Source organism: Pagrus major, chromosome 20 (genome assembly GCF_040436345.1).
Source record: "Pagrus major chromosome 20, Pma_NU_1.0".
In the NCBI taxonomy this organism is placed as follows: domain Eukaryota; kingdom Metazoa; phylum Chordata; class Actinopteri; order Spariformes; family Sparidae; genus Pagrus; species Pagrus major.
In genome coordinates, this window is record NC_133234.1 from 6,743,976 (window position 1) to 6,767,790 (window position 23,815).

The 23,815-nt window shown below is 40.2% G+C and overlaps 3 protein-coding genes across 3 annotated transcripts; 2 read left to right on the plus strand and 1 right to left on the minus strand.

Annotated features, from left to right (window-relative positions):
* The first annotated feature begins 1,482 nt into the window (after positions 1-1,482).
* Positions 1,483-10,216, plus strand: wbp2 (WW domain binding protein 2). The gene is made up of 8 exons (XM_073489417.1): positions 1,483-1,705; positions 2,841-2,949; positions 3,099-3,234; positions 4,918-5,010; positions 5,107-5,253; positions 6,563-6,685; positions 7,934-8,010; positions 8,812-10,216. The coding sequence occupies exons 1-8, from the start codon at positions 1,647-1,649 to the stop codon at positions 8,857-8,859; spliced, it is 792 nt and encodes a 263-aa protein (XP_073345518.1). The 5' UTR covers positions 1,483-1,646; the 3' UTR covers positions 8,860-10,216.
* On the minus strand, positions 10,170-18,890 carry trim65 (tripartite motif containing 65). Its single transcript, XM_073489415.1, has 8 exons — positions 18,824-18,890; positions 17,930-18,381; positions 17,703-17,798; positions 16,270-16,500; positions 14,672-14,840; positions 14,466-14,555; positions 13,993-14,210; positions 10,170-13,256 (listed from the first exon to the last, which is right to left on the minus strand). The coding sequence occupies exons 2-8, from the start codon at positions 18,356-18,358 to the stop codon at positions 12,948-12,950; spliced, it is 1,542 nt and encodes a 513-aa protein (XP_073345516.1). The 5' UTR covers positions 18,359-18,381; positions 18,824-18,890; the 3' UTR covers positions 10,170-12,947.
* Positions 18,891-19,318: 428 nt separating this feature from the next.
* Positions 19,319-23,782, plus strand: mrpl38 (mitochondrial ribosomal protein L38). The gene is made up of 9 exons (XM_073489969.1): positions 19,319-19,417; positions 20,164-20,352; positions 20,463-20,594; positions 20,693-20,895; positions 21,030-21,102; positions 21,429-21,474; positions 22,301-22,459; positions 23,235-23,371; positions 23,535-23,782. The coding sequence occupies exons 1-9, from the start codon at positions 19,333-19,335 to the stop codon at positions 23,669-23,671; spliced, it is 1,161 nt and encodes a 386-aa protein (XP_073346070.1). The 5' UTR covers positions 19,319-19,332; the 3' UTR covers positions 23,672-23,782.
* Positions 23,783-23,815: the final 33 nt, after the last annotated feature.

Genomic DNA, 23,815 nt, shown 5'->3' on the forward strand with positions numbered 1-23,815 from the left:
AAATAATGTATATAGATGATCTGCCCAGTATTTATTAACCAATTATAAAGTATTATAAACAATATTTGTAATTTTACAATAAACAATTGCTCAATGAATGGTAAATAAAGTATGTCATTGTTTGTTAACAGTGAGTTAAAGTAAAGTTATTATTTATTTATTAATGATGGTTATTATAATATAGTAGTTAGTTATAGTGTTATCTAGAATTTAGATAAGCGGACAAATGAACTGTATTGCATGTCAGGCCCAGCAATAGTGTCATTGCCTCATGGCCTCTTCTACATATGAATTGTGGACTTGGGCAGGAGTGAAAGTAACACCATATCCTGTGTATTATACATAGAAGTGAACAGCTATAGCTAGTGAACTTTATGTGACCCGGCAATTTGAATTAAATACAACATTTACACAACCTACTATATCTTTTTTATATCGTTTGCATAAAAAAGTCAATTTCAGTCTGTCCTACTTTGTGGTTGGAACAGTGTGTGTGCGTGTGTGTCAGAGAGACAAAGAGAGGGCCAAACAGACAAAGACCTCCACTATTGTTTGCAAACCAACCCCATGAATTTGCATCTTGTTGCATCTTTCACAAGCGTGCGGCTAGTTTTGCAACCTCCTTTCCTTGACTCAATCTGGGAAGTGCTGTCCCTTACTGTAAAAGGCACAGGCCTTATACTGGATATGCACAGGTAATCACAGATCAGAAAACAGTTGTAATGAGCCTTGCCCATTCTTCTGACATAGCAATTGCAAGGAAGAGTCCTATTTCATACTTCTGATTCCACTGATTCACCCTAACAGAGGAAATGTCAAGAGTATACTCTATTACAACAGATATAAATCTAAGAAACAGCAAGACATTCACACACAATGAAATGTGTGTGAATCCATGTTCAGTAGATAATATATACAATTGTACATATACAGAAACATATACAGATTACAAGGATACATGCTGTGTAATATTATAAAAGTGTTTACATGTCATTAAAGTTGATATAGTAAGCCCCTCTTTTCTTCAACAAATTAAAAATTACAAAATACAAAAATACAAATAAAATATTCCAGGGATTTCTAGAAAAAACACATAAATCATATATCAACAACACAAATAGTGTTAAACAAAGCTTTTACTGCCCTAAAAAGCCCAATAGTTGTAATAATAATGGCACAAATCTAGGTCTATGTCTTCTTATAATGTTGACATTTTGTACTGTTATTGTTATTTTTATTATGAAGAAGAAGAAGAAGAAGAAGAAAAGGAGAAGAGATAACAATTCTGCAAAGAAAACATATCTGTGTATATAAAAGTAAATAAAGATGGCAAAAAGTTAGAAGAAATAGAATTGGACATGGACTCATTTGGCACTTTTCCTTTCAAATGGGGCATGAAATCTCCCTTTTCCCGTAAACACACATCGTTTTTAAAAGGTGCGTGACGTCACGCTGTGGGCATTTCCCACGTATGGCGGAAGGGCAGGTGCAACCGCAAACTCAGCAGCATTATCACAACAACCGTTACCACCGGAGAGTGAAAGGCCACCGAGGCTGCAGCTAGGCCTGAAGATACGTTGTCTGGTAGAAGAACACAACCTTTAAGATAATCTTTTTGTTGTCGGAGAGTCTGGGGACCCGGCGACATGACTCTGAACCAGAACAACTCCGAGTCCGGCGGAGTCATCATCAACAACAGTGAAAGGTAACTAACGGTAGCGGGTGCAACGAGCTAGCTAGCAGGTCCCGTTAACCAAGCACGTTTTACACTCTCCGTTGAGACCGTCACTAGAGAATAAATGTACAAGTAAAGACACAAATGTGTGCTTTGCGTGCCATGAAAACGAGCACATTTGACATTCCTGACGCAATACACAAAGGATAACAGCTAACAGACGCTAACTTCATTCAAATGATAACTTTTAGCCTCTGTTAGCTTATTTTTCATATAACCTAACCTGAACTATCTAAAATGTGGTGGCGACAGCTAGCACTTTGTTTCAACAACATGCTTTATGGTATATCACATATAACACGAAATTAAACGTGGCTAAACGATAACAAATAGACACGTAAATACCAAATAGCAATTAACGCTACATTAATCGTTACAACGCCATGTTTCTTAATAGAATATTCGCGTTGCATTTACGGAACCGGGTCTCGGACTCGAAGTCCAAACATGGCCTTCAACCTGTTATATCATCACTGCAGTCAACCGTATCAGGCTACACATGATTACATAAATATTTACGTGTTTTAAACGTTATATTCGGACAAACATATCGAGGTTAAGTAGTTATTTAATCATACTGTAACAACAACATAGCATTTATCGCTGCTGCATTGCTTATTGACTTCACCATCAGTACTCTGGCCTGCTCTGTTATAAAAGGTTTCTTTTGTGTTGTCACATCCAGACCAAGTCACCAGAGTTTAAATGATTTAACATCAGTGGCAGGTTCTTCTAGAACATGCTGGTGCGTAATGATAAACCCATTACGGCTCACCCATTACCAGTAGTAAACCCTGTCACTAGATGGCATGAAGAAGGTAAGCCTAATCCTTTTACCATAGTACTATTTACTGTAAGCAACTGATGAGCCATGTTTAGTAAAAGGAAAGTTGCACAACACCAAATGATCTATTTTTTAAGCTAAGCCAAAGGTTATGAAAGTGTTTGAGTCATATTGTTAATCAAACAAAACCCCATGTAATTAATGTCAGTTTCTAATAATATGATGTGATAGATATGTCATAGAAAAATTAGATTTTCTGTCATCAGTGTGTTATGTCCTGTGATTAATTGGTTGTGTTTTTGTGTCTGTTTCTGTCTCCAGTGTGTTGATGAACTATGACAACGTAGAGCTGGTTTTCTGTGATGCGGACAGTCTGCCCGAAGCCTTCAGAAAGAGCAAGAAGGGCAGCATCTACCTAACTCCATACAGGGTGAGAGACAGGACCCAGATGGCTGATTTGTTATTCAGCCACAACCTCAAGCTGACTTAATGCTGCCACAGCGAGCACACAACAACCTGCAGAACTCTTATTCTACTGCCTGTTGAATTAATGTGTTAGTTGCTGTTGTTTTCTCCCAGGTGATCTTCGTGGCGAAAGGACGGGATGCACTGCAGTCCTTCATGATGCCCTTCTACCTAATAAAAGGCTGTGAGATCAAACAACCTGTATTGGGCGCCAATTACATCAAGGGCACTGTCACCGCAGAGCCTGGAGGTAGGTGTACTGGTGTACAGTCATGGTCAATAGTTTACATAAGTTGTGTGAATCAGATTTGCTTTGTAGCATAGCCTCTTAACTCCTTCTGAGTGACTCTGATTGATAACTTTTGATGACTTTTCTGGGCCCATTTTAATAGGGCTTGGTTGATACAGCCATTAGACTCAGCCACAAACTCTACAATGGGAAAGTCTAAGGAGCTCAGCGTTGATCTGAGTGCATTATTGATTTGAACATGTCAGGAAAGTTACTTTGATTCATTTCAAAGCAGTTACAGATCAACTGTGCAAATAATTGTTTGTAAGTATAAAGTGCAGGAAAGAAGCCCTCACTCCAGACGCAGCCCCTTATAGCTCAACGGAAGTTTGTCGCTGATCACACAGACAAAGAAAAAACCTTCTGGAAGAAAACTCTGGTCAGACAAAACAAGAATTTAGTTGTGGCCAAACCACAATGACCAGCAATATGTTTGACGAGGAGAAGGTGAGGCCTTTAATACTGTCAAGCATGGTGGTGGTAGTATTAGTTGCGGGGCTGTTTTGTTGCCAGTGGATCTGGTGCTCTAAAGAAAGTAAATGGAATAATGAAGAAGGAGGATTATCTCCAAATTTTAGGAAAACCTAAAGTCATCAGCCAGAAGATTGGGTCTTGGGTGCAGTTGGGTGTTCCAACAGGACAGTGATCGCAAACCCACATCAAAAGTGGTAAAGGAATGGCTAGAATCAGAGAACATGTGGGCTAACAAATTCAGTTGAACTTCACAGATTCTGTCAAGAGGAGCTGTTATAAATTCAGCCAGAGGACTACCAGAAGCTTGTGGATGGCTATCAAAAGCACCTAATTGAGGTGAAAATGGCCAAGGGACATTTATCCAAATATTAGATTTACTGTATGTTTATTTTTGTTCCAGCAGATTTGGTCACATTTTCAGAAGACCTACAATTAATTATTGAACCAAACTTCATGAATGTTTTTTGTGACAAAGTAGTATGTGTTTGACTCATTCCATCACAGAAAAGTGAGAGTTTAAGAAATCTTTGGAACTCATAACCCCCAAGATATACATGTTCTTTACAAGCGTATTTAAACTTGTGACCACAACTGGTATGTGTTTGCAGATACAGGACATGTTTGTCAATTAGGCAGTGTTGTAATGAATCCAAATGTCATACTCGAGAAGTGCACTAAACTAAAGTACATTTACTTGTACTAAAGTATTACAAGTAAAAGTAAATTATACATATATTTACATGTATGTACATACTGTATACTGGGGGTAATCTAATTACTGGCCTGGCCCATTATTGGATTATCGTTATCAGATATTCAGCATTTTTCTGATTATCTTTTTCGATTGCTCATAAAATACATTAATTTTAAAATGTGTTGCTTTGGCTCTGATGCAGTATGCAATCTGCAGGGTAACTTAAATTATCAAATGAATGTAGTGGAGTAAAAAGTACAATGTTTGCCTCCAAAATTATAGTGGAGTACAAGTGTATAGTAGCAGAAAATGTAAAGTACAAGTACCTCAAAATTGTATTGTACTTGATTAAATCTACTTAGTTACATTCCATTACTGCAATTAGGTTATACATGAAAGCACAGTGTTCTGTGTCCATAAATTTCTTCAGCACTTGGTAACTACATGGATTCCTCCTTGTGTTTCTTCTGTTACAGGTGGCTGGGAGGGTAGTGCTGCATTCAAGATTGTCTTCGCTGCTGGAGGAGCTATAGAGTTTGGCCAGTACATGCTGCAGGTCGCAGCTCAGGGTATGTGTTACAGATCAACACTAGCAGTATCATAAAATTCTTGTTATAGCACTGATGTTTTGTCTCTACTTTTTCTTAATCTTTTATGTCTTGCAGCATCAAGAGGTCAGCCTGTGACCGCTGGGTTTGGTGGATGTCCCTACATGGCGAACGGGGCCTACGCTTACCCTCCTCCCCCTGCTAACGGGATGTACCCTGCTGGACCTCCACCTGGCTATTCATACCCCAACCCACCTCCACAAGGTAGAGGCTGTAATAATTGCCATAGTTATCAGTATCACCTTGATTCGTACACATCAGAAAACAACTGTTATGAGCCTTCCCTGTTCCTCTGACAAAGCAATTGCAAAGAATAATCTTACTTCGTACCTCTGTTTGACGTACTCTTTTCATGGTGGCCTATAACCTCATCTGGAGCAGTTTCTCTGCACCTTTAATGGATGAGATTCACTCTGCCAGACGAAATGTCACCATGCAAGAAGAGTATACTATATTTTAACTGATATAAATCAATTTGTTTCTGTGATGGAATGATTGGAACACATACTACATTGCCACAAAAAACATTCATGAAGTTTGTCTTCATGGTGAATTTATTATAGGTCTTCTGAAAACGTGACCAGATCTGCTGGGTCAAAAATATACATACAGTAAATCTACTGTTGATCCCCTGGACAAAGAAAAAACCTTTGTGAGGAAAACTCTGTGGTCAGATGAAACAAAAGTTGAGTTGTTGACTAAGCAATATGTTTTGAGGCGAGAACGAGAGGCCTTTAACCCTAAAACACCATACCTCCTGTCAAGCATGGTAGTGGCAATGATCCCAAACACACATTACAAGTCGTGAAGGAATGTCTAAATCAGGCTAGAATTTAGGTTTTGGAATGGCCTTCTCAAAGTCCTGACTTGAACCCCATCGAGAACATGTTGACTGTGCTGAAGAAACATGTACATGCCAAGAAGCAAACAGATTTAGTTGAATTTCACAGATTCTGTCAAGAGAAGTGGTTCAAAATTCAGCCAGAGGACTACCAGAAGCTTGTGGATGGCTATCAAAAGCACCTTATTGAGTTGGAAATGGCCAAGGGACATATAACCAAATATTAGAGTTTGTATGTATATTTTTGATCCAGCAGATTTGATCACATTTTCAGAAGATCTATAATAAATTCATTATGGAACCAAACTTCATGAATGTTTTTTTTGTGACAAAGTAGTATGTGTTCCACTCATTCCATCACAGAAAAGTGAGAGTTTAAGAACTAAATTTATAGAGATCACTGGAATTCATGACTGCCAATTATATACATGTTTTTTTACAAGTGTATGTAGACTTTTGACCATGATTGTAATATTGTACTGTTTACATGTCATTAAAGTTAATATAGTAAGCCTACACTTTGCCTCTCTTTTCCAGTTTGGTTTTGTTGTTAGGAGCTTTAATATTTGACATAGTTATTATCACTTTGATTCCCTGATGCAAATCTCTCTCAAGTCTAGTGAACATGTTCACTGCAGCTGGTCTAATCCACTCTGTGCTGCTGCTATCCAGGTGGATTCTACCCCAATCCCCCAGCATTTGATGCCTCTGCGGCCTACATACCTCCACCTCCTTATTCTGCTCCTCTGGGCCAGCAGCCCCCACATGACCCAGACCTCCCCTCCTCAGCAGCAGGTCAGTCCCTATGGCGGGAAGGTGCTCACTGATTTGAAACAAGATGGTGACTGCCCTAGTTCACCGCAGATGTAAATAAAAATGAAAATGTAAAGAAAGTGATGGCTCGAGTTGTTGTAGGGAGCTTACCTTAGGAACGGAATTGACTTTGGCTAATAGAATCTCTAGTATTTTTAAAATCTCTTCTTGTATTAAACGAACCCACCTGTAGGGCTGGGCAGTAATATAGTATCATCTTTTATTATCTTTCAGTGGTATCATATCATGATGAACTGAGCCTCAAACATCATTCTTGAGCCTGAAAACAGTAGTTTGACCGAAAACATGTATCTCAAAGTCCACTTACTAGCTGTTTCTGGTAGGTGCCGCTGCCAACCACATCTCTTAGTTGTCAGTTGTTTCCGTTGTCATGGAGTTGACACCTGAGCACACTCATTGTTTTTCTTTTTGTCACATTCTTAATCATATCTCATCTGATGTGCCAGATGGTGTGTTACTCAGAACCATCTGAAAAGGCGCTGCTAGAAACTGTTTGGGTAGGCACTTTCCCAAAAATCTTTGCAGGTGATTGGATGAACCAGATGTCTACCACTGTAAAGCAAGGGCTTACTTCATCCAGTCAGATCAGTCAACAGTAGGAGAGCGATACCACCCGCAAAGTCTGTTGGTAAATCAAACTCTTACTAAAGCCAGTCAGGAGGAGAGCAAAAGCATGTATTCCATTTCGAAAAACCTTCAGTGCTGTTCTTTGCTCTCCTTTCAATTAAATATACTCTCTAGTTCTGATATAACTGATGCTACAGTAGCTATGCTAATCTCTTGAGGAGCTGACATTGTTGTTTTCAAAGGAACAGTCACTTCTCTGGCTGGTCGTCACATCCAAACCATGCCCATAGCTGCCAGAAGTTCCTCTTAGGATGCTGATTGATTCAACCAGTGTGTGTTCTGCCACACATGAAAGCACAAGTCCATATTTCAGGTTGCTTTACATATTTAAAAACAAAAAAATCATTTGAAAATCCCTTCACTCCACATAGTAATAGTTCTATGAGCTGATGCCACAGAGTAATGCCGTCTTAATTCTGCCTACATGTCTTTTCCCCCTCCTCATTACACCACCTGTTGTACCTCAGGTTTGATTAGCTTTGGTTATTTTGTATTAATCCCAGGCAATAATGGTACAACCGTGTTTAATTAACACCCTCTCCCCTCCCTTCTCTCATCTTTCTTTCCTAATCTCTTTCCCAGCGGAGGCAAAAGCAGCTGAAGCAGCAGCGAGCGCCAGCTGTGCCACCCTGCCTCCTACACATGTGTACCTACCACAGGTCAGCGCCCTTCCATTACTCTGCTACACAGCTGATGTTGATCTACCAGTTAACTAGACATTGTATTTGATAATACAATTTCGGTAATTTAGGTTTTCATTTCATTTATCACCTGACTGTTATGCATATTGTTTCCAGTGCTTCTATCATTTTTAAAGATATCAAAGAGACTTCTTCCGATCCCAAGATTTTTCGTGGTATTAACTTGCGTGTCATTTAAAGATATTTACCGAATTTGAGCTGAAACAAACAGTTTAGTAATTGTTTGTTTTGAGGATGGATCACTTAAAGGAGTTATTTTTCACCAACATTCACTGCTTCCAGCTTCTCAAACGCTGTTGGTTTGACACAGCGTTTGTCTGAGGACCTTTTGACTGAAAACTAGTCTTCTAAGCAGTCCAAGACTACAGAGCCTTCTGACAGTAGATTAGGAAGGTCTCTTTTTGTCCATTGTGCATTTAAGAAGCCATGCCTGATGTGTCAGCTTCTCTATACCTCCAGGACATATTCACCATCACTTTGTCCTTTTAAAGTGCAAAGAGATTCTAACCTCGGAAATACTCCGGTGTTCAGAGAATTCATATTAAATTCAAAGTTGTGCCATTTGTTTTTGACTGTCTTAAAGAGACAGAAGTAAAACAGAGCGATCCCTCTCCTAGCAGAAAAGAGGCAGTTTGACTGCATCACCATTGCCCTGTGTGTGTGCACTGGGGCCTGTCATAACTAAATATGCCACTGATGCTCAAAATGGGCCATCGTACAGTACTGTTGTCTTATAGCCTAACTCTCCTCTCTCCATAGGACAAGCCTCCTCCATACTCTCCTCCAGAGGACAAGAAGAACCAGTAGACCATCATATTTCACCCTCATTCCTCTCTGTCTCCTGTAATCTCCATCCTACTGGATCACCTCTTTTCTCATTCCATTAACCGGACGTCAGGAAGACCAAAGTTTTCCTTTATAACATAATCCCCTCTTTTTCATCTTCTTAGTCCCCTACAAACTCAGTCCTTTTGGTTTCACTTTTGCCCATTCCATCGCTTTCCTGCCTCAGCCTTTACTTTTTACATTCCTTTTACTGATTCATGTATTGTAATCAGCTTCATTCTCTTCAGAATTACCTTTACTTGATGGAAACTAGAAGTATTGGTAGCTAGAGGACCAAGAAGATTATTCTGGCCAAAGTTGTCAGGATTTGGGGGCTATTTTCAATGTAGTTGATAAAAACTTTGTAACCTGATGAGCTATTTTAGCATTTGTTGCCTTGCAGGTGTCCCCCACCACTCTAAACTTTAATATTCAAGTTAACTTTTTTTGCTATGACTGTCTATTAAGCAAGACTGAATCGGATAATGTTAGTTACTTTGCTAATCCCTTCAGAGACGAGCTGAATCCAGTGTTTTATTTTTCTATTATTTGTGTGTACAGGCTTTTAATATGTAGACTTAAAAATATTTTCTCAAGAACACTAACCTAGAGAAAAACTAGCTTTTGTAAAAGAGCATATTGCAGGGTGGTTCGCTCTGCTTTGACATGTTTTAGCGGATGAGAGGAGCACAAAGATTATAGCCCCAGCAGTGAATCCCTGATCCTGGATTAGAGCAGAAAGCGAGGGCCACCAGGGCCTGGGGGGACCTACTGCCAGGAGGGATTATCTTCATGATGTACAAGAGCAGAGCAGTCACCAAATGATGTCACTTCCTGTTTGGTCATGCCTCTGAACATTCGAGAACACCCATGGTCCGACTCACCGCCAGCTCGCTTCACCTTTCATTCTTCTAACAAATATTTTAAACATTAACAAGACTGTCAGAGGATGTTCTCACTGTTTCTACTCTGTGTGGTTGTGATCTTAAAGCTCCGGTTTGAGATCAGTCTGTAGATCTGATCCGACATCAGTATCTGAGCCTCTACTCTTCCTTCCTCTATGGTCACTAATCTATATACTGTATCTGTTGCACATCTGTGGCTGATTCTTTGCACTTTCAGAATGCTATGCATCAGGCTCCTCTTTGCTCTGTCATGGCTCTGTGTATAATAATGATTATAATAATGATAATGATAATAAAGCTCTGTATTTATTTCAAACCAATTTATTGAATAATTAATGTAAAATGGCTCAAGTAAGAAAAACAAAGCATGACCTCAACTAATGCATGTAAGCATTGGATTTGATTTTATTAAATGGATCTTGATTGATGTGAAACAGACCTGTCTTTATTTCTACAATGAGCATTTCTTATATCACACAATGATGGGTATTCCACTTTGAACACAGCATAGTGCATTTGTATAGTTAACAAACATGTTCCAGAGTCAGCAGGAGGGTTAAGAGCCTGGAAATGTGCTTGTTTCCCCCTTCTCAGAGTCAGTAGTCCTCGTCTGCACTTCTGGACAACTTGTGCAAATCCACAGCAGTTTCCCAAAGACTAACGTCCTGAGCCCCAAGTGCCTCGACATTCCAAAAGGTCACAGCTATGCCCTCTAAGTGCTCATAAGGAAAAAGGGCAAAAGTCTATTTTCAACATTTGTACAGTACAGCAGATTCCGTCACAACACTGTCAGCATCACAGGTTCGAGACTGTACAGACAGGGCGATTTGTTTGTGCAGTCATGCTCAGATCCCAAGATGATTAAAAAATGGCACTCCATTTTCAATTCTGTATTCTCTAATGACATACAGCCCTCAAACATTGTTTTCACTGACTGCTTATGTACAACAAGCAGGTATTGTACTTTTACCAGGACAATGTCTCATGAAATTAATTGTGGTAAGTGGTTAGTATGCCCTGCAGTGGCGTACTGCCCTGCGTGTCTGTGTATTGAATTTGAGCAAGAGATGAAAACTAGTTGAGGTTGTACACGCATGATTCTAAATTTTATTTTCTTTCTCGAGGCTGCTTCTCTCACTTAAAAAATGTAACTTTCCAAATTCAAGTATAACCAGTAGAACTGACAGATTTCTGACAGCTTGGGCAATATTGTAGGTTGTAAGTGATTGTAAGTTATGCTTTTGCAATTCCTCAACAAATGTCTTCTTAAAGTGTTGCAAAAATGTCTCATACTCTTTCTCATCTGTATTATAGTGCAATGACTTGTTTATGTGTGTATACTGTGTGTCTCAGGTGAGACAAAAAAAAAAAAGGGGCAGTCATTATAAAAATACCCTTATTTGATTTCTTGCAGAGAGTTAGAAGCTTGGTACCATGATACCATTCCATGGTTCCTGTCAAATACAGTATGTCTTTCCCTAAACACTTTCTCTTGACCTCACAGGAAAATGTCATAAGGTCAAGGGAAGAATTCAGAACCACAGTGCTAAGAGAATCCAACTGCATTTAGACTTTGGTCATAAGAAATTGCGGGATAGCATTATCTTGTTTCGTAAAGGATGGTCCAGTGAACGCTATGCTGAGAAAGAAAAAAAGCATTAAGCACCTTTCCTTAGCATTTAGAGAGTTCAAACAGCTCTAATCATGGCTGCCACTTCGATACTTAAAGGTCATTTCACTCAGTTAGAAACCTTCCTGAGCAAACAGACTATTCCACTGCAGCCCATGTCTGTGGGCTTAAGGGTGCAATATGTACGAATTGGCCAACTGTTGAATTCACACAGCAAACAAATAGAGAGCCGCATGTCATCAGGGACACAGCTAACTGCTAATAACTGTATTCTCTCTCCCATCCATGACTGTAGCTGCCATCAGCTAGTTAGCTCAGTCCGCTGTGCTGAAGGGAGGTTTCTAGGCCCAAGAGACACTGGTAAGGTGTTGTAGTGAGCACCAGAAATATATAAATTCATATATACTGCACCTTTATTATAAGGCTAAAGCCATGAGCTTAGAATAAAGACTGGAGATGGGGAAACACCTAGCCTGACTCTGTCCAAAGGTAGCAGAAGCCACCACCAAAGTTCACTACTTAATACATTAAATCTTGTTTACACCATAAATAAACAAAAGTGTACAAACAAGGTTATGACTATTTATGGGTGTAGTGATTGACTGGCATCTCTGCAGGTTGCCAAGCAACAAGGTGCAACATGTTTATTAGTGTCTTTTAGGGGTGCTGGTAGGCTGATTTACTTACCTTGGAACAGAGCCAGCCTGGCTGTTTCCCCCTATTAACAGTCTTTATGCAAAGCTAAATGGCCTCTGACTGTAGCTTCATATTTACTGTACAGACATGAACTCTCTCACGTCTGCACTCATGCCGCTCATCCAGAAAGCAAATAAGCAGATCTCAAAATTTTTTGTTTCAACTGTTTCATAAAAGCAGTTTGGCGGAGTCAGGCACAGTTAAATCTGTCTAGTGCTACACAAATTTGTTAAGACCAGCCAAATTTGCCACATGTGCAGGGGTAATTGTAGTCCTGCACACTGAAAACAACACAATGGACACAGCACTGAACACTGTTCCTCTGAAACTCTCTGGGGTCTAAATAATCACACAGCATACAACAGCATGACCTCCACACGTATGTGGATTCAATGGATCATGATTGTATTTCATGAGTCATTTGCCTGTGAGGTCACCTGTAAAAATGTGTATTACCTAGCAAATGGAGAACAAGGACATTTTGTGTACTGAAAGTACAATAGTCTGACATACTGAGTTGTTCTTTTCCAACCTGAAAGCAGACATCTATCTAAAATTGAAGGGTATTTTCTTAAACTACTCACTTTGTGACCTTTTCCTGTGTTACTGTCATGTGGTAAATGATAATGTGAATAAGCCAAAGCCAAGTGGCCAGTTTTGGAGGAGAGAACTCATCGCTATCAGTTCTTCTGTTTAGAACAATGTAGTCAGTGTCAAGAGGGAAAAAGAAAACTCCTAAAAGGTTAAGGGGGATCCTCTATGTTGAGTCTGCTAGTACCCATGTTTGATAGTGCTTCTTATTACCGAGCTCCCTTTGTAGCTTCACTTTCTGAGTCAGTTCATGTGGAGCAGAGGGTGATGCTGACCCCCTCTCCGATCCAGCAGGCGGGGAACAGCTCCTGGGTGAAGGCACAGTGGAAGGCGTGGAGCCTGGTCTGCCCGTCTCCGTAGTAGGTGAGTGTTCCCGCCTCATAGTCCAGCAGCATGCCGATACGGCTGTGCTGTGAGTGGCCGACTAGAATCTCCCGCCGGCCGTTGTGCCAGGCGCTGATCTGGTGCTCGTCCAGCTGCAGGCTCCAGGACAGTTCGTTCATACCTACCATGCACCTCTTGCCCTTCTCCTTCCTGGGGATGGTCTCGTAGGTAACCTGTCAAGAGGTGAGGGAGAGGATGTGGGTGAACTGTGTGCTGCGCTAAGGAAACCAGAGGGCTGTGTAGGGGTGTAACTGTCAACAATAAAATTTGATAGATTTGATACACACTTTCAGGTCCCCTTTTAGCATGAATTGTAAGAAATGGTGCACCCCTGACTTTTCCTCTTTTTTCATCATCAAGCCAAAATTTTAAGTAGTCCAAAACTTTGTTTTATGACAAAATACCTGTAAAACTAATGACCGTCCCACCAGCTTCAGCTGTACGACGTGATTATTGCTAAACTGCTAAACTAAAATGACCAACATGGTAAACATACCTGATTTAACATCAGCATGTTAGTATTGTCATTTGGAGACTCTTGGTGTGTTCATCTTAGCATTTAGCTTAAAGCCCCCCTGTGCCTAAGTACAGTCTCACAGAGCTGCTAGCATGACTGGAATCTTTTTTTATTTAAAGCAGTTACAAGAAACTTTCATTGTCTGTTCATTCTTGCGGCCCATGTAGACAAAAGCAGCATGAGAACCACAGCCTTGTGTCAAAAAGGTAATGGTTGGGTCATCAAAATTACCATTACGTCTCAAGGGCTGTTTAGTACCAAGTATGCGGGACACACCACAACAACTAGGGCCACAGATGCTCTTTATTGGACCAACACTGGCCGACGGACGACCGTTGGTCGGTGTGTCAGGGCCCAATCAGTGTACAAACACAACATGCATGCTTCTTTACCCCGAGGTAGGCCCAGGGCTTAGACACCTCCAGCTCCCAGTAGTGCTGTCCGCGGGTGAAGCCCTGAAAGCAGAGCACCTGCCAGGTGTGATCGAAGCGGGCTTCATGAGCTGGGACGGGTCGTGGGCCAGAGGTCAGGTGCTCCGCCCTCCGGTTCTCCTGGGATAGAAACAGGTGCCCATTGGCAGTGCGAGGGTCAAAGGTCAGAGAGCATCGGTCTGTAAGGAGACAGAAAGGAATCCGACCGATTGAAGCAGGAACTGATATCTACACTGTTCACATAGTTTTTTTTCCTCCAGTAAGGCACTGTATGATCTTGGCCATCCTCATTTTTGACTGCTCATAATTAATGTCATCCAAGCACTGAAACTCATTCCCCTTCTGCACTTTTTCAAATGATTCATTATCAGAAGAGCCAGAGAACCAGGTAAATACTTGCAAAGCTGCAGTTTCAAATGTTAGACAGGACTTACAAGCACTGAGGCCCTCCTTCCCGCCAGGGTAGCATGGAGCAGCTGGACTGGGAACCACAGCTAGGATTGGCCTCTTATCCTGAGGAGAACCTGAAGACCAATGACAGGCTTGAGAAAACAATAGAAAAGATCAAGGAAGAGACTGCTGACGGATCAAGATACTGTCGATTGCTACAGAGGATAAATCAATCCTGAAGGCAGATTACCATCTTTGTCCAGACCCACAGCGGTGCTCACAGCTTTCTCAAGGTCCTCAGACAACAGCTTGGAGACTCGGGACAGGACATCTGTGACGCCATTCAGTCGATCTTGAAGGTTTGGCATTACATCTGTGGGAATATCCTTGAGACGTGGAACTTCTATGACCATTGATTCCTGTGAAGAGATCAAACTTTTGATCACGACTGTAAGTACATGTTTATTATTTATTTATTTATTTAGTCATTACTGAGGTTGTAGCTTGCAGTAGTTTAGTGATGGACTACATTATATTGAAAGGTGTTACTGATGAGTTGCCCACCCCACCTACAAACATGAAGGGGAAAAAATATTTGAAATATATTTAAATATATGGTATTTTTGATTTTCATGAGATGTAAGCCTTAATCATCAACATTAAAACAAAACAAGGCAATATTGAAATATTTCACTTTATGTGTAATGAATCTAGAATATATGAAAGTTTCATTTTTTGAATTAAATTACGGAAAAGGGCTTCCATTTTTTTTTAGATGCAACTGTACATGTTCTTTACAAGTGAATGTCAACTTTTGTCAACCATGACTGTAAACTAATAAACTGCCAATAGTGTCAATTAAAACCGAACATTGTCTTTATCATTATCAACATCAAATTATTGAGTCAACATTGTCATATTTGACAATGCCATAGCCCAGCTCTAGCAAACAGTAGTAGTAGTAGTGTTCAAACAATAGTCAACAGACATTCCTGTGACAACATACTGAGTATCAGCAGTAACAATAAATAACTTGTGTGCTGCACTTTGTGTATTCTTATTCTAATTTGTAACTGTTTGCTACTCTAGTAACTAACTGTGCTTCTTGTTGTGCCCTACATACATAAACATGCAGTCAAAGCTACACATAACTAATTCCCTTAACAAGTGTTTTTCAAACTCGGGCGAGTAAGTCATAAAAGCTTTGTATCGGTTGCAGTCTAAACTACGCAGAGGTATGATACTGCTTTTGCTGCCATCTAGCAGTAGAAATATTCACCTTGCTGAATGCTTTATCTCCACTGTCGGGTGTGGTCAGAAGTGCAAGGCAATTAAATCTCTTCACGCACAGTGCTGTTTTTAACCACGTCTTTGTTATGAGGCACCTACAGCCAAAGACAGAGTTAAATCTATCCTTTTTCAGACATCTGACAGTTTCATTATTGTTCTTTTCTTAGTCTTGTGCCAAAACAGCAGTGTTTGTGCTTATTTCTCTTCTGCATTGCAGACAAAGCATACATCATGTATGAACTTCAGTGGACAGTAGCTAACTCTGGAACAAAGAATCTTTCCACTTTTTTGAGATCGATGTATTTAGTACTCAGTCCCTGAAATAAATACATTTAATAAACTAAACTAAGGTAAACAAAGGTGACCAAAGTCATTCTTCATTACACTTTATATCCACAACAGCTTGTGGATGGAAAACTGTTTTTGCCATAAAGTCCCTGATGTCAAACTTTACACGTTCATGTGAACACACGCTGAAGTGCAGTATAGTCGTAGTGTTACATTACAGTTTTTCCATTTAAGCTGAATGAATGATAGAATAACAGCAGGGGTACAAACCTTGATGAGCTCTGTGTCAGAAAGGTTATGTACAGCTGCTATCTGTCCCTGGCTCTCTCTCAGCATCTTGGAGCGCTCCTCAAGTTCAGCTAGCCATGTTTCTGCCTCACTGATGGCAGCTTCCTGCTGTGCCTCAATGAAGAGCTCTGTAGCCTCCTGCTTCTCAGCCAGTATTTTAATCAGGCTGGAGAACTTGGCATTTACCCAGGTTGAAGTCTGCTGAAGAGTCACCTGTTGATGGAAAATACAGAATCAGATACCTGCTTTGAGGAAGTGGGAACACATTGTAAAGGTGTCCAATCCTAACTATTTTGCTTTATCTCCAGCTTTATTGTTTCTGTGCTGTAGATTTGTCAATTAAGACTTGATCTTTTCATGCAAACACATTACAAGTCTTTTGGTATGCAAGGAAAATAATCAATCGCCTGATTTCATGTTAAAATTGGCTTTAACTGTGAGACAGCTGGAGGAAGTGCCAATGTGTTTAGCCGCTGAGGGTCAGCACTGCTGAAAAAAAAAACCACTAGCTTAAATTTCTATTGGATCAGTTTGAAACATCGTAAGGGATGACTGAACTTCATTAAAAATCTATCAATCAAGGCAAAGAGGAATGGAGCAGAAAACTTTCTGTTCAATTATTGGTAAACACAGTAGAACAAAACCCTGAACTACAGGACTCCCAAACTATGTTTTCTTTCCACAACTTTGCGTTAAGTCACCTTCTGAAACATTGAAAAAAATAGTCTGAAACATAGTGAAACCTTAAAGGAAAAGTTCACCCAAAAGTGAAAATTCAGTCATTATCTACTCACCCCCATGCTGATGGAAAGTCGGGTGAAGTTTTGTAGTCCACAAAACTTTTTTGGAACTAAAGTAGATAGAGACTTGTTTTAAAATGTAAAATAAATATATATAAAAAAACATAAAATGGCTCCATACAACTTGCTTGGGGCTATCCAAGTCTCCAGAAGCCTCGAGATCCCTAACCGATTATAAAGATGTTCTTAACTTCCTTTTTAAAGCCACATCTTCACTGTAGCTGCTAAGCTAAAAGTGTTAGCACACACCCTGTTTGAAGTAGGTGCATGAGCTCGACCGTGCGTCAAGAGTGTACATAATATCTTTACAAAACATTTTGGGATCTCAAAGCTTCTTGAGACTTGGGTGACACCAGATGAGCTGTATGGAGCCATTGTATGTTTTTTATTGGTTGTTTTTTAACGTTCTAAAACAAGTCCCCATCTACTTCAGTTATTTAGAAGAATGCTGCCACGCTGTTTTGCTATAAAATTCCAGAAATGTTTGTGGACAACGAAACTTAACCTGACTTTGGCATGAAGGTGAGTAGACAACTGGCAACATTTTTATTTTTGGGTGAACTGTTCCTTTAAGGCTTCTTTTCACATAAGAAAGGGCTTCTATTGAGAATTCACCTTGGCTTGATTGATGTTCTCAGCCAAGTCCTTAATACTTTTTTCCGTCTCTTCAATGAGTTTCCCCACCTCCTTACTCTTCCTTTCCAGCATCAGCTGGAATGAAAATACATCACATTGACACAGTAGGTTTTACGTAGTCACAGTCACAATCACCTTTGATGCTAGAGAAAAGTGGACAGTGTTATAATTTGGTCCACTCTTGTGGTAACATTGTGTTACTTTACCTCTTGAGTTTCCCTTTCTGCCTCCAGCAACACCTTCTCATGGCTCTCGCACTCAGAGATGCCACACTCACAGCACACAGATGTTCTGTCCTGCCTGCAGTAATAAACCAGAGGCTTTTTATGCCGATCACACAGCTGCATGGCTCTGGCCCCTTCACTTCCCCTCATGTGCAGCTCTCTACAAGAGTGGCTGCTGCTGTTCGCAGCCTCAGTCAGGACTGACAGGGACACATTACGCTTGAGGATGGGCCTGGTGGTAAACTTCTCATTGCAGATAGGGCACTGAGGTCCGATATCAGACTTGCTCTTGGTGTCCCAATGCTTGGTGATGCACGTTTGACAGAAGGTGTGACCGCAGGGGATGGTTACAGGGATTCTGAAACGCTCCAGACATATGATGCAGGTCAAGTTGGAATTCTGGGAATCCATCACTGAAGAAAAAGCTGACACCTCTGTGATAAATAGAAGAAAGGGAAGAGGTTGATCCATCCAACAGACCACACAATGACAGTAATGTCACTTAACGGCTTAATCTCTCAGTATTTACATGTTAATATCACATTTTAAATATTATATATTAATAGAATTTCTCAGAAGGGAGGAAAAAAAACATTAAATTGCCCCAATTGTGTTAGTGCCAGTTATCGGACTGGGCAATAACAAAGCCATGATAAAGCAGTAATATCACACATCAACTCAGCCAAGTGAAAGGAAAGGCTAACGTAGCTAACGCTAACGTTAGCCTGGCATCAAGTCTGTTAACGTAAGTTAGGACTCTTGGGGACAAATAATAGTCTAAATATAACACGGTCTGGTGATTTAACTGTACATTAACGCACAATTTCACACTCACCGTCTAGATATAACACAAAATGACACAACATCAATTCTTACCACTTCAACAGATACATTCGTGCACAGCATTAGTGTGACTCTCGTCAGATGAAGCTTCTCTGATGACGGCATACGCAATAATGATGCTTTCACGTGCTGTTGGGAATATCGACAAACACATAAACGACCCAACACGACTTGATAGTTGACGTTACTATGTAATGCTGCTACTCTTACAAGGCTTACATTAGATTTACAACAATAATGTTTACCGTTTACAGTCACTCATTCGCTACATTGCAATATAACAGCTAATACAGTTTTGTTTAACAGTAGCTAAGACTTATTCACAAAAAACAAAGTATTACGTTATATATTATATTTTGTACAATAGAGGTGTGTTAAAAATGGCTTGATATAAAAAAATGCACTGAATATGCGAGTGAACCGTACTATAATTTATGTTACCACTATTTCCTGCTACTATATTACGGTCAGTCGGTATTACGTGCGCCGACTCATTTTGCTCCTCTCGGCCACCGTATTTTCAGCACTACTGTCACTCCAAGATGGCGCTGCGCACGGTTTGTGTAGCTTCATTGCGGACTGGGACAGAATTAGGGGTCAATAATGCGAGGACATTTGTCACAACAGGTATTGTAACGATTTTACACTATGATATTGTGTTGATGATACATTTACGAACTTTGTCACTGGGCTTCAGCATTTATGTGCCTGTTTGCCATGTAACATCAGTTGAAGCAGACCCCCGTTACACGCTGTTGTGAAAGACATCCTGCCGAACTCCACAGAAAAATGTGACAATTTAAAATGTGACGCTGTGTGAGGAAGGGTAATGTTTCTTAAAACAAGAGACGAGGCCCAGCTCATGAGTAGTAATAGTGATACTGTTAATACATATCAGTTACCATTATCAGTCGTTACCATCACATATCAGTTACCACTTGATATCTTAACGTTAAACTGTCTAATATTTGAATCGAGTTAAATAGCATTGATGTTGACATGAAGGTGATCAATGACCACAAAACTTTGATACATTTTTGATAATGTAATTCAAGTTGAGATGATTTTCAGAATACTCCGCTGTCAAACAAAAAAAACCCCAAACAATGACATTAACTCTCAAGACAGACAACAGTACATGGAATATAAGATATGAACAATAGCAGAAAATAAATACAAACCAGAACTAATGTAAAAACTAAGCAGCACTGAAACTGAAAGTAAAGTAGCAAATAAATAAGCAGGTCAATTCACAAAATTGATGAAAAAAAAAAAAGAAATACAAATAATGGCAGGAATAAGTAGACATCATGACAATTTTTTTTTGTTTTGTTTTGCGATGAAACAAACTAACTACTGTTCCCACCCAACAGCCTTCCTGTGCAGACGGATACCTCCTTTGGGTCCAATGCCTAATGAGGAAATTGACGTACAAAACCTGGAATCGGTAGAGAAGTACCGCAGTTACACTCGTTACCTCAGACAAGCTGAGGAAGCAAAGAACAAACCTGCCTGGTGGAAGACCTACAGGAGCTATATGGAAAAAGCTGATCCTGAGCATGGTGAGAAGAAAGGAGGAAAGCTACTGTTGACAGTGATTCTCTGGTGGTGGGAAAATTGTTGGCCAAGGATTTTGTCATTCACGGTTTAAATTAATCTTGTTTTGTTGCAGGTGCAGAGCGAGTGGACATTGGCCTGCCATACTATCGCCCCAAAAGGACCAAAGAGGTGAGGGAGAGGAAGCAGGCGATGAAGGACAACAAGAAGAACGTTGAGCTGGAGAGGGCTTCTCGTCTGCGCACTTGTAAGCTCATACACACTCATCAGAACAGGTATTCTGAAGCTTTTTATTGACAAGTGAATAAATTGGTTCACATTTCTTTTTTCTCTTTGTACCACCAGTTAAAATCCCTCTGGACAAAGTGCAGGAAACCTGGGAGAAGAGCAGCGGCCCGTTTCATATAAAGAGACTGGCACAACACTATGGGGTCTTCAGAGATCTCTTCCCCATGGCCTATTTTCTACCTCAGGTCCCAATCCAGATCTCCTATGGCCAGGACAACAGTGGTCAAGTGCATTATGGGAATCGGCTGACACCAACTGAAGTATGTTAGAGGAACAGTGTCAGAATCTCCCTGAATTCCATATCTGTATTGCTTTTTATTTACTTGTACTTATTCTTTTTTGCTCTGTACCCACCTCTAAATGACTTTATCTTTCGCTGTGCTTTTTTCTCCAGGCAGCATCTGTCCCTCAGATCAGCTTTAATGCAGATGAGGGCTCCCTGTGGACCCTTCTGCTCACCTGTCCAGGTTAGCATCAGCTTTCACAGGAGGATCAGATCACTAGATTGGGATAATTTACAACTCTCCATTACAGCTGCAACCTTTGATTAATCGATTAGTCGAATGAAAGAAAATTAATTGCCCACTTTTTTGATAATCAATGAATTGTTCCAGTCATTTTTGAAGCAAAAACATCAAACATATGCTGTTTCCAGCTTAAATGTCAGGGTCTGTTGCTTTTCTTTGTCATTTATGATAGACAATGCGTTATTGACTAAATGATTAGTCGATTATGCAATATAGGAAATCGCCTTTCAGGAATGAACCAACAGATAAATGATGGTCTCTTTCAGATGAGCATCTTTTGGATAATGAGGCAGAATACATCCACTGGCTTGTGTGAGTACTTCTTTTTTGTAGAGCACATTTAAAAACAAGATGTTGACCAAGTTGCTTTAACAGGGAGGTTTAAGAGTACAATTCATTCATCCATTTTTAGTTTATTTTGTTTATTTCAGTGTATAATTTCCAAACCATGAACAAAACAGAACAAAATCTTATATTCACTGCCCCTTTCTTAATAATAACATAAGATTCTATAGATAAAGATGGCCATCCCTTTTTGTTCACCTTTCATCACAAATCATATGAAAGTCAATAATCTCTGTAGATTCAGGTAATAATCTACAACACATGTGACTTGATCAAATCATGCAGTTGACCAATTACTTAAACGACAAACATAATAACACTTCCCCTCAATTTACTTTTGTCAGTTCATCCTTAACCAGGAAGTTCAGTTAAAAAAAAGTCCCCTTCCAATAACAAATGTGCTTATTCTTACATCACTTGGATGTTTGAGCTTCACGTTACAGAATGACTTGATTTGACACTGGAAGGCTGTTTTCACATTCAGCAGCTGAAGGGGAAACGTTTTCTCTGTGCACATCTTAAGCCTCAGTTTAATACGTGGACATTCCAGCAGTGTTTTATGACCTCACAACTGGTTTGATACAATATCCAGCTTACAGTATTATGTGTAAACCTGGAATCTCCAGTGCACATATACTGAGAATGGACTCTTCAGTTAAGAAGGAGACGTCAGCAGTTACACTTTTAACCAACAACATTTTCATACACATAGATTTTTTTGAAGTAGTAGAAAGGAGTAAATGCGGTTTTGATGTTTAACCTCTACAGCCTGTTGTTACCAATGTTTCCATAGAGGGAACATACCTGGTGGAGTAGTGCAGGCTGGGGAGGAGCTGTGTCACTACCTGCCTCCCTTCCCTGCCAGAGGAACAGGCTTCCACCGCTACATTTATGTCCTCTTCAAGCAAGAGGGAACCATCAACTTCCAGGAGGATGTCAGGCCTTTGCCATGGTGAGCACTATACACTTAACATACAGAGAGGAAACCAATGCTCTAAGTATTATTTGTGTGAGGTTTAGCTGGAAGGCCAAATAGCTCCGCACACAGTTATTAAACCAGTCTGCTGCCAGATTTTGACAGATTTATTTCATACAGGCTACCTAAGACAACAAAAAATGGTTCAATAAACTCATAAACATGTACAAGCTACCAACAAAGGACAAAGTCATTTGAGACTTGCAGAAGTGTGCAGGACAAGATGAAAAAAGAAGAATGTGTTGTCACCAAAACAACCACCACGTCTTGCATTGATGACTTATTTTCCTGTTGAGTTCTTGTCAGGGACACATCAGGGCATTTATACTACACAAGGTGTGTAGTCAAATTTGTCCCAGACCACCTCTGCAAGTGGTTTGAGTGATCGGATCACAGTGTGTCTTGGTGCTTTTTTTACCCTTGTTAAGCACTGTCCACATGTGATCCAAGCATCTGAAATGCATTTCATATGCTACTGCAGGGTTTATTGACCCAGGAGTAAATCCTGGTCATTTACATTCACACTGCACACAAAAGCCAGATGTTAGCGGGTGTTGGTGGTTAGTGGGTTCAAGTGATCCCTTTTAAGATGTTGTTTAATCTTCTATCACTTTTTTATTAAGCATAAGAGTTCCAAGTTTCATTGTCAGTTGTTGTGAAATCAGTTACAACTATATTTGCAAGCATATGTGTTGTTTTCTGTGTCAAACATGAAGTAAGACACTAAGCTCTTGTTGCCTCTCTTCTCTAGCCATTCTCTGGTGGATCGTACATTTAAGACGTTGGATTTCTACAGAAAGCACCAGGACAACATGACACCTGTGGGTCTGGCCTTCTTCCAATGCCAGTGGGATGAATCTGTCACCAACACCTTTCACAACACACTCAGTGAGTCATGCTAATGCTCACAAACAAAAAATCTGCAAGAACCGACATTTTGACTTTCACCCTTTGTAGATTTTGAAAAGGTCTGAATTCAGTCAAAAAGTTTCTCTGCCAATATTCTGTCGATTTAATAATAAAGCCTGTCCATCTTATCTTTTCCATGCAGACATGAGGGAGCCGGTGTTTGAGTTTATCCGGCCTCCAGTGTACCACCCTCCACAGGTCAAATACCCTCATGGACAGCCCCTGCGCTACCTGGACAGATACAGAGATGGGAAGGAGCACACCTATGGAATATACTGATCATGAGAGACACACACACACACATACACAGAAGAAAACACATTTCCTTGCACATGTGCAGTTGTGTTTGGCGTATTTATGTTAAAGAATAAAGCATTTTTTGCAACTGTGCTGGGATTCCTCTGCTGAGGACATTATGTTTAT